Consider the following 14,928-nt stretch of genomic DNA (forward strand, 5'->3'; position numbering starts at 1 on the left):
CCGAAACGTCAGCTTTCCTACTCCTCTGATGCTGTTTGGCCTGCTGTGTTCATCCAGCTCTACACCTTGTTATCTCTAAAACATTAACTCTGTTTTCTTTCCACAGATGGTGCTAGACCTGCTGAATTTCACCAGCACTTTCTGTTTTTGTTGCAGGTCATTGATATTACTTGGGATGAAATACCTATGATATCCAGGAAATGTATAAACAGAATTTTTTGCACAGAACATAGGTTCAATAAAGTTTGAATGCAAACAAAGGAGGTGAACACTTTCAACTCTAAGGTTTAGGTTTGAAATCCACCTAAATTAACAGGAAGAAACCGTCGACTGTCTACTTACTGCAACAATCCTAAATGAAATAAGCTTGGACAGTCTCAACCGAGTCCATAGTGAATGCAAGCCCATAGTACAAAACTGATCCTGATTGCATATACAACTGAAATATGTTTTAAGGGTGGCTAATGCCAAAACAAATCTCACTGGTTAACAGAGGCTACTCATATTCAACAGGATGGGGATACGCAAGTTTGACGAGCTATGACACGAGATGCTTTTTTTTGCAAGGTGTCATTTTTCATCCAGCAATGTGTGAAATAAAACATTCCAGGGAATTTAATAGCTCATACAGCCACCGACATGGTTTCTGGGGCCAAAAACCACTGCCAAAATGATATGGTCTGCAAAATTCTCTACATGTCAGCTAACATAACATAAAACATAAAGACTGCTTGCGGCTGAGACAGAAGTCTGAAAGTTTATTAACATCACTAACACAGAATCCCTCAGTGTGGAAACAGGCCCTCTTCCCAACAAGTCCACATTGACACTCAGAGCATCCCACCCAGACCCATTTCCCCTAATCTACAGAGACAGTAGGAACTGCAGATGCTGGAGAATCTGAGATAACAAGGTGTAGAGCTGGATGAACACAGCAGGCCAAGCAGCATCAGAGGAGCAGGAAGGCTGGCATTTCGGGCCTAGACCCTTCTTCAGAAATGGGGGAGGGGAAGGGGGTTCTGAAATAAACAGGGAGAGAGGGGGAGGCAGATAGAAGATGGATAGAGGAGAAGATAGGTGGAGAGGAGATAGACAGGTCAAAGAGGCAGGGATGGAGCCAGTATAGGTGAGTGTAGGTGGGGAGTTAGGGAGGAGATAGGTCAGTCCAGGGAGGCGGGATGAGGTTAGTAGGTAGGAGATGGGGGTAGGGCTTGAGGTGGGAGGAAGGGATAGGTGGGAGAAAGGACAGGTTACGGAGGCGGGGACGAGCTGGGCTGGTTTTGGAATGCGGTAGGGTGAGGGGAGATTTTGAAGCTTGTGAAGTCCACATTGATACCATTGGGCTGCAGTGTTCCCAAGCGGAATATGAGTTGCTGTTCCTGCAACCTTCGGGAGGCATCGCTGTGGCACTGCACGAGGCCCAGGGTGGACATGTCGTCTGAGGAATGGGAGGGGGAGTTGAAATGGTTTGCGACTGGGAGATGCAGTTGTTTAGTGCGAACCGAGCGTAGGTGTTCTGCAAAGCGGTTCCCAAACCTCCACTTGGTTTCCCCGATGTAGAGGAGGGCACAACGGGAACAGCAGATGCAGTATACCACATTAGCAGATGTTCAGCTGAACATCTGCTGGATGTGGAAAGTTTTCTTGGGGCCTGGGATGGGGGTGACGGGGGAGGTGTAGGGGCAGGTGTAGCACTTCCTGCGGTTGCAGGGAGAAGTGCCGGGTGTGGTGGGGCTGGAGGGGAGTGTGGAGCGGACAAGGGAGTCACGGAGAGAGTGGTCCCTCCGGAAAACAGATAAGGGTGGGGAGGGAAAAATGTCTTTGGTGGTGGGGTCGGATTGCAGATAGCGGAAGTGTCGGAGGATGATGCGTTGGATCCGGAGGTTGGTGAGGTGGTACGTGAGGACGAGGGGGATTCTGTTTTGGTTGTTATTGCGGGGAGGGGGTGTGAGGGATGAGTTGCGGGAAATGCGGGAGACACGGTCAAGGGCGTTCTCGACCACTGAGGGGGGGAAGTTGCGGTCCTTGAAAAACGAGGACATCTGAGATATACGGGAGTGGAATACCTCATCCTGGGAGCAGATGTGGCAGAGGCGAAGGAATTGGGAATAGGGGTTGGCATTTTTGCAGGAAGGTGGGTGGGAAGAGGTGTATTCTAGGTAGCTGTGGGAATCGGTGGGCTTGAAATGGATATCGGTTTCTAGGTGGCTGCCAGAGATGTAAACAGAGAGATCCAGGAAGGAGAGAGAGGTATTAGAGATGGTCCAGGTGAACTTAAGGTTGGGGTGAAAGGTGTTGGTGAAGTGGATGAACTGTTCGAGCTCCTCGTGGGAGAACGAGGCGACGCCGATACAGTCATCAACGTAACGGATGAAGAGGTGGGGTTTAGGGCCAGTGTGGCTACGGAAGAGGGATTGTTCCACGTAACCTACAAAGAGGCAGGCATAGCTTGGGCCCATGCAGGTACCCATGACCACCCCCTTTGTCTGCAGGAAGTGGGAGGAATTGAAAGAGAAGTTGTTGAGCGTGAGGACGAGTTCGGCTAATCGGATGAGGATGTCAGTGGAGGGGGACTGGTCGGGCCTGCGGGACAGGAAGAAGCGGAGGGCCTTTAGGCCATCTGTATGGGGAATGCAGGTGTATGAAGACTGGATGTCCATGGTAAAGGTGTTGGGGACCAGGGAATTGGAAGTTCTGGAGGAGGTGGAGGGCATGGGTGGTGTCATGTACATAGGTAGGGAGTTCCTGGACCAAGGGGGAGAAAATGGAGTCGAGATAGGTGGAGATAAGTTCGGTGGGGCAGGAGCAGGCAGAGACAATGGGTCGACCAGGGCAGTCAGGTTTGTGGATTTTAGGAAGGAGATAGAAGCGGGCAGTGCGGGGTTGGGGAACGATGAGGTTGGAGGCTGTGGGTGGGAGGTCACCTGAGGTGACGAGGTTGTGGATGGTTTGGGAGATGATGGTTTGGTGGTTGGGGTCGTGTCATGATCAAGGGGGCAGTAGGAGGAGGTGCCAGAGAGTTGGCGCCTGGCCTCAGTGATGGAGAGGTCGGTGCGCCATTCTACAACTGCGCCTCCCTTGTCTGCGGGTTTTATGGTGAGGTTGGGATTGGAGCGGAGAGCTGCACGTTCCGTGGGGGAGAGGTTGGTGTGGGTGAGAGGGGTGGAGAGGTTGAGGCGATTGATGTCATGACGGCAGTTGGAGATGAAAAGGTCGAGGAAGGGTAGGAGGCCTTGGGGTGGTGTCCAGGAGGAGGGGATGTGTTGGAGGCGGGAGAAGGGGTCTGTAGAGAGAGGGTTAGGCTCACGGTTGAAGAAGTAAGCGCAGAGGCGGAGGCAGCGGAAAAACTGTTCAACGTCCAAGCGTGAGCGGCATTCGTTGATGTGTGGGTGGAGGGGGACAAAGGTGAGCCCTTTACTGAGGACTGACCATTCGTCTTCAGTAAGGGGGAGTTCTGGGGGAATGGTGAAGACCCGGCAGGGCTGGGTACTATTGTCTCCTCTGGAGCTGCTGGCTGTGGAGGCGATGGGCGGTGCGACATCAGCGTCGGTGGTGGGCCATGCGGCGTCGGCTGTGGGCGGAGTTACGTTGGCATCGGCAGTGGGTGGAGTTGCGTCGGCATTGGCGGTGGGCGGAGTTGTGTCGGCGTCGGTGGCGGGCGGAGTTGCATCGGCGTCAGCAGTGGGCACAGTTGCGTCGGCGGAGTTGCGTCGGTGGTGGGCAGAGTTATGTCGGCGTCGGTGGTGGGCGGAGTTGTGTCGGCGCTGGGCGGAGCAGGGTAGGCGGTGGCAGCAGTGGTGACGGTAGGTGCGTCCTCAGTGTCTGTGGTGTTGGCCTCAGAAATGGAGGCGGTGGCACCAGCAGCTGTGTCGATGGCACCCGCCTGCTCCTACCCCACTGAACTTATCTCCACCTATGTTGACTCCATTTTCTCCCACTTGGTCCAGGAACTCCCCACTACGTCCGTGACACCACCCACGCCCTCCACCTCCTCCAGAATTTCTAATTCCCCGGTCCCCAACACCTCATCTTTACCATGGACGTTCAGTCCCTATACACCTGCATTCCCCAAACAGATGGCCTAAAGGCCCACCGATTCTACCTGTCCCGCAGGCCCGACCAGTCCCCCTCCGCTGACACCCTCATCCGATTAGCCGAACTTGTCCTCACGCTCAACAACTTCTCTTTCAATTCCTCCCACTTCCTACAGACAAAGGGGGTGGCCATGGGTACCCGCACGGGCCCAAGTTATGCCTGCCTCTTTGTAGGTTACGTGGAACAATCCCTCTTCCGCACCTACACTGGCCCTAAACCCCACCTCTTCCTCCATTACATTGATGACTGTATCGGCGCCGCCTCCTGCTCCCACGAGGAGCTCAAACAGTTCATCCACTTCACCAATGCCTTCCACCCCAACCTTGAATTCACCTGGACCATCTCTAATACCTCTCTCTCCTTCCTGGACCTCTCTGTTTCCATCTCTGGCGACCAGCTAGAAACCGATATTCATTTCAAGCCCACCGACTCCCACAGCTACCTAGAATACACCTCTTCCCACCCACCTTCCTGCAAAAATGCTATCCCCTATTCCCAATTCCTTCGCCTCTGCCACATCTGCTCCCAGAATGAGGCATTCCACTCCCATACATTTCAGATGTCCTCATTTTTCAAGGACCGCAACTCCCCCCACTCAGTGGTCGAGAACACCCTTGACCGTGTCTCCCGCATTTCCCGCAACTCATCCCTCACACCCCCGCCCCGCAATAACAACCAAAACAGAATCCCTCTCGTCCTCACGTACCACCTCACCAATCTCCGGATCCAACGCATCATCCTCCGACACTTCCGCCATCTGCAATCCGACCCCACCACCAAAGACATTTTTCCCTCCCCACCCTTATCTGCTTTCCGGAGGGAACACTCTCTCCATGACTCCCTTGTCCGCTCCACACTCCCCTCCAGCCCCACCACACCCGGCACTTTTCCCTGCAACCGCAGGAAGTGCTAACCTGCCCCTTCACCTCCCTCCTCACCCCTATCCCAGGCCCCAAGAAGATTTTCCACATCAAGCAGATGTTCACCTGCACATCTGCTAATGTGGTATACTGCATCTGCTGTTCCCGTTGTGCCCTCCTCTACATCAGGGAAACCAAGTGAAGGCTTGGGGACCGCTTTGCAGAATACCTACGTAAACAACTGCACCTCCCAGTCGCGAACCATTTCAACTCCCCCTCCCATTCTTCAGACGACATGTCCACCCTGGGCCTCGTGCAGTGCCACAACGATGCCTCCCGAAGGGTGCAGGAACAGCAACTCATTTTCCGCTTGGGAACACTGCAGCCCAATGGTATCAATGTGGACTTCACAAGCTTCAAAATCTCCCCTCACCCTACCGCATTCCAAAACCAGCCCAGCTCGTCCCCGCCTCCGTAACCTGTCCTTCCTCCCACCTATTCCTTCCTCCCACCTCAAGCCCTACCCCCATCTCCTACCTACTAACCTCATCCCGCCTCCCTGGACTGACCTATCTCCTCCCTAACTCCCCACCTACACTCACCTATACTGGCTCCATCCCCACCTCTTTGACCTATCTATCTCCTCTCCACGCATCTTCTCCTCTATCCATCTTCTGTCTGCCTCCCCCTCTCTCCCTATTTATTTCAGAACCCCCTTCCCCTCCCCCATTTCTGAAGAAGGGTCTAGGCCCGAAACGTCAGCCTTCCTGCTCCTCTGATGCTGCTTGGCCTGCTGCGTTCATCCAGCTCTACACCTTGTTACCCCCGAACCTACACATCCCTGAACACTACAGGCAATTTAGCATGGCCAATCCACCTAGCCTGCACATCTTTGGATTGTGGGAGGAAACCCAAGCACCTGGAGAAACCCACACAGACATGGGGAGAATGTGCAAACTCCACACAGACAGCAACCGTGGGTGGAATTGAGCCTGGGTCCCTGGCGCTGTGAGGCAGTAGTGCTAACCACTGAGCCACCATACTGCCCCTGCCACAATTTACTCTGTTTTGATATCGCAGACTTACACGTGTTTATTAGACTGTCAGGCTCTGTGCTTATCAGACTTTTACTGTTAAATTACATAGACATAACTGATTGACTGAAAACACTACACTAACTCCACTGAACTGAGCAAAGAGTGTCTGAAAGTTAGGACTTTTATGCCATCGCATCACATGGTCATAATGTCATGTAACTGTCCTGAGATACACAGACTATCTGGTCAGCAGTCTTTGCAATAATACAATTGTTGTAATAGACAATCTCATACCAATCATATCTATGACCCAACATACTTAGTTGGCAATAACGAAATGAGCTGTATTCAGGATTTCAAGTCAGCTGCACAGTTGTGTGGTTTGATGCAGGACATCTGCAGCTTGCATGCAATACAGTGTTGGCACTACATTAATAAGGCACAATCTCAGCTCTGTCTCTAGTTCTTTATAAGCAAACTGTAATATGGACCTTTGGGATGATTAGGTGAATGATATGTTAATGACCTCACGTAGCGCCATTTCTAGTTTCATACTCATCAAAAAAGGGGTTGCACCATCATTACGACAAACATTACATTCACACAGCACCATGCAATTTCCTATCAATTTACATTTGCCTAACACTTCTTGCCACTCTTTCCTGTTGATCTTTAGAAGAAGCTGGATATTTACTCACTGATGGTTATAAAATCAAAATGTCTTAAGCTATAAGCTCACAAGAATTGCTTTGATGACTATCCATAGGTGCTGGAAACACTGATACAGGAAGTAATGGAACAGAAGGTCTCAGTTATTCCTGAAGAACATTTCTCCTCACACACTGAACAAACATGGGCTGGGAAATTCCTCAGACCTGTTCCTGCTATATTGCTTTCACATCATCTAAGGTGCAGCACAGCCCTTCTCTTGAGCATAAAAGGACTTTTTTTGAACTTCTAGTAAAGGAACAGCACTAGGTCAGGAGAAGATCCATGGGATTTGTCAGGGTAAAACAGCTATGGTTGAATGAGAAAGAATATTTTCATTAAGAATCTGTGAGCAAGGAGAAGGAAGACTGAAATGAGGAAACTGATTAGATGGTGACCTGGATCAATACAGAAAATCCAGCTATGACCTCCACAAAGCCATCAGGGAGGCCAAGAAGCAGTACCAGACCAAGTTAGAGGCCTAGACCTACCAAAACAGTCTCCCACCATCTATGGAAAGGCCTAAACGATATTACATGATACAAAATGAAACAGTGTAAGATAACGGACAATGATCCATCCCTGACAACAAGGTGCAGAGCTGGATGAACACAGCAGGCCAAGCAGCATCATAGGAGCAGGAAGGCTGACGTTTCGGGCCTAGACCCTTCATCAGAAAATCTGTGTTCATCCAGCTCTGCACCTTGTTGTCTCAGATTCTCCAGCATCTGCAGTTCCTACTATCTCTGATACAATTTTAACCCCACTGCGAAGCCTCTTCTAAGGATGCCTAGCCTGAAGAAGTTACCCTCCTCCCTCCGGAAGACCTATGATGCTGCTTGGCCTGCTGTGTTCATCCAGCTCTGCACCTTGTTGTCTCAGATTCTCCAGCATCTGCAGTTCCTACTATCTATGATCCATCCCTCCCTGACACGTTCAATGCTTTCTATGTTCAGTTTGAGCAGAATACCACCAGCGTGGCAACCCTTGCCACAACAGCCCCAGACACATCTGTTGCTTCTGTCACCGCTTCAGAAGTCAGATAAGTCTTCCTGGGAGTCAACCCAAGGAAAGCCACAGGCCCAAACAGTGTCCTCGGCCGAGCATGCAAATCCTGTGCAGACCAACTGGTGGAGATATTCACCAACATCTTCAACCTCTCCCTCCTACAAGCCAAAGTCCTGGCCTGCTTCAAGAAGACCACCATCATCCCTGTACCCAAGAAAGCACATGCAGTGGCCTTAATGACTAACGCCCAATACCTCTGACTTCAATAATCATGAAGTGGTTCGAGAGGCTGGTCATGGCCCACATCAACTCCAGTCTCCCAATCTGCCTTGATCCCCTACAGCTTGCCTACTGACATAACAGATCGATAAAGGCTGCCATTTCCCTAGCCCTGCACTCATCCCTGGAACATCTGGACAACAAAGACACCTATGTCAGACTCCTGATTGTTGACTACAGCTCTGCCTTCAACACCATTATCCCCTGCAGACTGATCTCAAAACTGCGTGACCTTGGTCGCGGCTCCAAACTCTGGGTCGCGGCTCCAGCCTCTGCAACTTGATCCTCAGCTTTCTGACCCACAGGCCACAATCAGTGAGGATAGGTAACTGCACCTCCTCCACAACAACAGTCAACACTGGGGCCCCCTAAGGATGTGTCCTCAGCACCCTACTCTACTCCCTGTACACCTATGACTGTGTTGCCAAATTCCGAACGAATGCCATCTACGAGTTCGCTGATGAGACCACCATAGTGGGTCAGATATCTAACAACAAGTCAAAACACAGAAGGGAGATAGAGGGCTTGGTGATGTGGCACAATGAAAACAATCTGTCTCTCAATGTTGGCAAAACTAAAGAACTCATCATCAACTTAAGAAAGAAGGGACAAGAACACGCCCCCATCTACATCAACGGAACTGAGTTTCAGTGGGTGAAGTGTGTCAAGCTCCTCGGAGTGACAATAACCAGCAACCTGTCCTGGGCTTCCCACATAGTTGTGACAGTCAAAAAGGCACAACAACATCTCTTCTTTCTCAGGCAACTCAAGAAATTAGGCATGTCCATAAGGCCCGTCACCAACTTCTATAGATGCACCATTGAAAGCACACTGTCCGGGTGCATAACAGCCTGGTATGGCGACTGCTCTGCCGAGGACCGTAAGAAACTACAGAAGGTTGTGTGCACAGGCCAGACCATCACAGAAGCCAACCTTCCATCTACTGACTCTATTTGCACGGCCCGCTGCCACGGAAAGGCGGCCAATGTCATCAAAGACCTATCGCACCCTGGTAATGACCTCCCACAACCTTTCCTGTCAGGCAGAAGATACATCAGTCTGAACACATGCACAGGAACAGCTTCCTTCTGGCCGTTATCAGACTGTTGAATGGACTCTAGCCTCAAATAATGTAACCTGTATGCCTCTAAGTCTTTTTGATCTATGCATCCTTTGCTTGCTGTGATCTGCCAGTGCTAGTTCTTTTTTTGTGAATTTCCTATTGGATTTCTTGGGCTATCTATATCGATAGCCCATTTTATCAGACCTGGCAGACAAGCTAGATGTTGTGAAACCTTGACAAGTAAACCAGAGCATGTACCTGGCAGGTTCATCTCACCACTTGTACCAAATGACTTCTATGGTAGATACTGGGAAACAACATTCCAAGGCACAATCCATTGGGACCAGTCATATGTATCCCTTGCCCATGGACACAGGCATCTGCCAACCCATCACAACACTCCGAATACTTCTGTTCACTAGTAGTGTGCTATAAACGTGCATTTCGGGGTGCACCAGCAACTCGCATTGAAAGGCTGCAGTGGGGGCATTTTGTGCACAGGGACAGACACCCAGCTTGCAGACTGAAATAAAGTTTCATGCTTAGTTTGAGTGATCCTACTGTTCCTCTATCCCAATTAGACTTGCACGTTTCAAGCAATAAGGGGCTTCTGCACTTCCTACCAAACTGTTCTACCTCATTTCCCTGTATTGAACTTCTACCAATTATTTGCCCATTCTGCAAATTTATTAGTGTTTTCTTGTTTTGTTCTTTCAGTCATCCTCAGTGTTGACTATTTCCCCCTCCCCACTTATTATGCCACCCACTTTCACCTCACCTAATACCTGCTCGCTTATTCCAATCACAAAACTGCCCATAATAAGGCAAGAAGAAACAAATTAGAGGCTGCTGACAGTTCCTCACACCTTTTGTGTGACTCTGACCATTCTGAGCAACTGACTGACCATTTTCAAGTCCCTAGACTGGTATTAGAGGCTGCCATTGACCTACTGTACTGGGACCCCCTAACTGTAAGCTATCTCACTTGACTTCTCTGAGGCTTGTTGATAGCCATGACAAGCTTCTTGCCTTTTTGCCTGCAAGGAAGACAGTAGTAATATGAACCTGGTATGTCTGGTTGATGAGCAAGATATAAAAAGACAATGCAAGGCAAAGTGGGGATGCTATGTGTTTCCAAGTAGGCTCAAAGTGAGTGAATGTTTATACAGAAAACAAACAGACCAGAGATGCAGCCTGGTCCAATCTGTGAGCTGCGTCATTGTGTACACAATGTCTTTGCTGCAGCGTTACAATCGTTGCTGGTACAGCCCAAGCTATAGCACTGAAATGCAGAGGCACATTGTAAATGTGACGTGTCATGTGGGTTCCTAGAGTCTGGCACATGTTGGATGCCAATGTCAGTGGACATCACAGAATCACAGGAGGAGGCCATTTGGCCTATTGTGACTGTACCTGCTCTTGGCCTAATGCCAATCTCTTGCTTTTTCTCCATATCCTTGAACATAATTTTTATCCAAATAATCATCCAATTCCCTCTTTGATGCCTCAGTTGACCCTGCCTCCACCATACTTCCAGGCAATGCATTCTACACCCTAACTACTCACTGAATGTAAAGGGTTTTCTTCACTTCACCTTTGTTTCTTTTGCAGCTCACTTTGAATCTATGCCCTTTCTTTCTTGTTTCTTTCTTAAGTGGGTATAAGTGAACAAGCAGACATAGAGTGCACATGACCACTGTCCATACTATGCATACTAAGATGTTTGATGCCCAGTATACAATATGGAGGTCCTTTGAAACAAGAGGTGAGTTGAAATCTGAGCAGACTTCCTTTTTGAAAATTCCCAAACTGACCATCCGACTTGGCCAGTATGTCTGGTAAGCTAAGAAGCTGAATATTAATGAGCTGAGTTGCAGTGTTAAAGTGTTGAAAAGGCAATGATCCCCTTTACTTGGCAACTTGCCACTGGCACTGCCCCAGTGATAAACTTGCCTCAATGTTCGATAGATGCATAAAAGATACAGCGAGATGCTATCAAAATAGACCCTGCTGGACTTCTTATGCAATTCTGCCACAAAATCTTGACAAAGAATATGTTGCTCACGGTCCTATAAGTTTCTGCCTTACATGTTCATATTTTTCTCTTCTTTTATAGGAATTCTATTTTTTTTGTACCACCATTTTAAAATGGACCAGTTTATAACTCCCTGGGCATGTTCTGCCTCCTTTTTAAATACAAGATTTACATTAATGATAAACCAATCCTCTGACTACTTATTTTTCTAACAGTATTAAATATAGGTAGTATGTCTTTGCTATTGCTTAATGCTGATTCTTTTAAAATGGATCTGGACTGAGGAGTACAATCTTCTTTGATTTTGATTAGCTTATTCATTACATTTCCTTTCTTAACTTTAAATGCATTCTTTCATTATTCTCTTCATCACTTAATATCTTGACTACTCATTCAATCACCCTGATAAATACCAGACAAAAATACTGATTCAATATTTCTGCCATCACTTTATCATTACCTGTGGCACAATCCTGTCTCTATCCCGTGATAGTCCGATTCCAACTCAGTCTCCAGATTTTACATTAATGTACTTGTAAAAAAATTTACTTTGTTTTATGTTCCTTGATAATTTATTTTCATAGTTCCTCATGACCTTCTTAGTTGTTTTCCATCTTTTCTCCTAATTTCTTTGTTTTCCCACTTATCATGCAGCGTCTGCTGCCTACGTTTTCATTGCATACCTCATTCCAAACCCTCAAATTTTTGTTTACATCTTTATTCATTCTCAAAGATTCAACTGTTTAATTTGTTTTTTTTCCTTTTTTACTGGAATGTATTTTGCTTGCACTCTTATTAAATTCTAAAGAGCAAGGATACATCAGATATGGTAGGGATAAAGCATGATGCTAGTTATAATGGTAAATTTGGTCGAGAACATGTGTACCTGTAAATCATCAGTAGATTTTTTTCACATATGCCTTTGAATGAAATGTGGACAACTATCACTAGCAGTTTGTTGTATTGCTGTAGCCTGCCAATTTCCTAAAGGTAAATGAAAGTAAATTAGGGGATCTTATGGCACTATGGCAGAGTCCCTATTTCTGAGTCAGGAGGCCTAGGTTCAAGACCTAGCTGCTCCAAAAGTTCATCATAACACATCTGAACAGGCTGATTAATTTATTTTCATTTAGATATCTTATCTTATAACAGATCAGTGCAGAAAAAATTAGGTAGTCATCCTGACATGGCTGGGACCTAATTAAGTTATTTTATTTTTCAAAAAGAAATACTGATTGAAGAGCTCCCCTTTAATCCAGATATCTTGGCAATAAATAATCACAGCAACATAGCAAAACAAGAGTTAAGCTGTGTTTATTTTCACAAAATTGATATCCTTGGGCTCACACAATCATGCATTAACTACTTTTCAAATGCAACTTAACTAGAATAAATCTCATTGGCACCAATTACAATCCTAACCTTGTGTGTTCATTCTAAAAACAATTAATAGTTCAATTGTCTAAATTGCTGTATCAGTGCTGTGGTAGCGTGTGTGTGGAGAACGGAAAACCTCAGACACAATGTCCATAACTTTAAAACTTACATTGATGATAAGGAATCAATCACAGAATTGCAGCCTAATTGGGAGATTTAACTGGAGGTGTTAAAATGAGTTTAGTTTTCATATTGCTTTTCAATGTTAATTCTCACTCTTAACATTTTTCCGAAGTTAAAACATCGATATTATTGAGGAGTTTCAAAAATATATTTCTTACTTGATTTTGCAGTTTGTTTGGAAGGAACAACATAGCTCCATCAAATGCCCTGATTGTTCCTAGAAGATCACTGTGGCTGAACAGCAATGCCATCCTTAAACGTTTAGACTCAATGTCAGGCATAAAGGTCACTTGGTACTGGTACAGACACCATTTTGGGGGTGATCTGAAAGCAAAAAGATTTGGAACAATCTTCACTGGAATCCCACTGGAACCTGCAAGTATCCAAATTAATTAGTCAGTCACATTATCAAATTTAGAAGAAACTTCATATAGTATTGGAAAGCACCAAACAGTGAGTTATATCCTGTAAGACCACATGGCAACCACCAGCCTATGACTGACCCTGTCCTCAATTTAATCAAAGAGCTCAGAAAGTCAGGGGATTCCTCAGGAAATACTTTCAAGGCAAAAGCAGAGCCACAAAGGTCAAAAGCACAGAAAAAGGCCCTTCAGCCCACTGAATCGGCACCAGTCAAAAACAACCACCTACCTATTCTGATCAAAATCAGTCTTCCCCCAGTTTAGAACTTTGATTTCAGACCCATCCTTGTCCTCTTCCAAAACAATATTGAATCTAAACGAGTTATGATCACTGTCTGCAAAATGCTCACCCACTGACACGTCATTTTAGATAGTGAAGCCAGGTAAGTGGTTGAGGTTTAGGACCATATGCCCCTCTCCTGTCATGCCTTCTACACACTTAAAAAATCTCTTCTAAGGATTTTAAGGATTTTGCTCCCTCTAAACCTTTCACACTATGACTATTGGTTAATGTTTAGGATGTTGAAATCTCCTACTATAATTACCCTATTACTTTTACACTTCGCTGAATTTACCTACATATCTGCTGTTCTTTTTTACCTCAAAATTTAGGAGGCTTATAGTACAATCCCAGCAATGTGATTGCTCCTTTTGGCTTTAACGTTCTACTCCTATGACTTCACTTGAGGAGTCTTCTAAGATGTCATCCCTCGTTGCTGCCATATTGATTCTTTGGGATTGATTTCCCCATAGATAGTCATGTGGAAATATTATACAGAACCTGAATAAGCTAAAGCCTGAGTACTGTGCAAACTCCTGGTTTCCACATTACACAAGCAATGTAGGCGTTCTGGAGAAACTGGAACTTGAACGTTTTCAGCCATTTGAAAATGGAAATTATACAAGTACAGGGAACATAGAACATAGAAGAGTACAGCACAGTACAGGCCCTTCAGCCCACGATGTTGTGCCAACCTATTAGGAATAGAAATATGTGCTGAAAGTTTATGGTAGATAGAATAAGAGGAGGCTTGTGTGCTGTAGAAGCATCTGTAAGGCATTGTTGAGCCAAATGACCTGTTTCTGTGTTACTGAGTCAGAGAGTCATACAGCACAGATAACGGTCCTTCGGTCCAACCAGTCCATGGCAACCTTAGTCCCAAACTAAACTAGTCCCACCTGTCTGCGCTTGGCCCTAATCCCTCTAAACATTTCTTATTCATGAACTTATCCAAATGTCTTTCAAATGTTGTAATTGTAACCACATCCACCACTTCTTCTGGAAGTTCACTCCACACATGAACCACCCTCTGTGTAAAAAAAGTTACTCGTGTCTTTTTTAAATCTTTTTCCTCTCACCTTAAAAATATGCTTCCTCATCTGAAATCCCACCAAAGGGAAAATAAATCTGCCATTCACTTTTTCAAACCCCTCATGATTTTATAAAACTCTATAAACCTCAACCTCTTATGCTCCAGTGAAAAAATTCCCAGCCTATGCAGTCTCTCTTTATAAATTAAACCCTCCATTCCCAGCAATATCCTGGTAAATCTCTTCTGAACCCTCTCCAGCTTAGTAATATCCTTCCTACAACAGGGCAACAAGACTCAAGAAGAGGCCTCACCAACATCCTGCACAACCTCAACATGACTTCCCAACTCCTACACTCAAAGGTCTGAGCAGTGAAGGTAAGTGTGCTAAACACCTACTTAACCACTTAACTACATGTAATGTAATGTCTATTTTGTAAGTAACTACCACTGTCAACATTTGAATATGTTAAAGTGAGAGCATCAAAACTCCTGTTTTACCTTAGATAACAAGGTGTAGAGCTGGATGAACACAGCAGGCCAAGCAGCAT

At 46.4% G+C, this 14,928-nt stretch overlaps 1 protein-coding gene and 1 long non-coding RNA gene across 2 annotated transcripts in view; one reads left to right on the top strand and one right to left on the bottom strand.

Annotated features, from left to right (window-relative positions):
* The window catches only part of LOC109934785, a 15,213-nt gene extending 2,247 nt beyond the window's left edge, over positions 1-12,966 (bottom strand). Inside the window, exon 1 of the long non-coding RNA XR_007262297.1 lies at positions 12,804-12,966. This is a non-coding gene — a long non-coding RNA (uncharacterized LOC109934785). The remainder of the gene's footprint in view (positions 1-12,803) is intronic.
* Positions 1-14,928, top strand: part of LOC109922731 (piwi-like protein 4) — an 89,549-nt gene that overhangs the window by 50,966 nt on the left and 23,655 nt on the right. The window contains exon 8 of the mRNA XM_048598397.1: positions 13,438-13,450. Coding sequence (XP_048454354.1) covers positions 13,438-13,450 — 13 coding nt within the window. The remainder of the gene's footprint in view (positions 1-13,437; positions 13,451-14,928) is intronic.

This window comes from Rhincodon typus, chromosome 6 (genome assembly GCF_021869965.1).
Source record: "Rhincodon typus isolate 14 chromosome 6, sRhiTyp1.1, whole genome shotgun sequence".
In the NCBI taxonomy this organism is placed as follows: Eukaryota; Metazoa; Chordata; class Chondrichthyes; order Orectolobiformes; family Rhincodontidae; genus Rhincodon; species Rhincodon typus.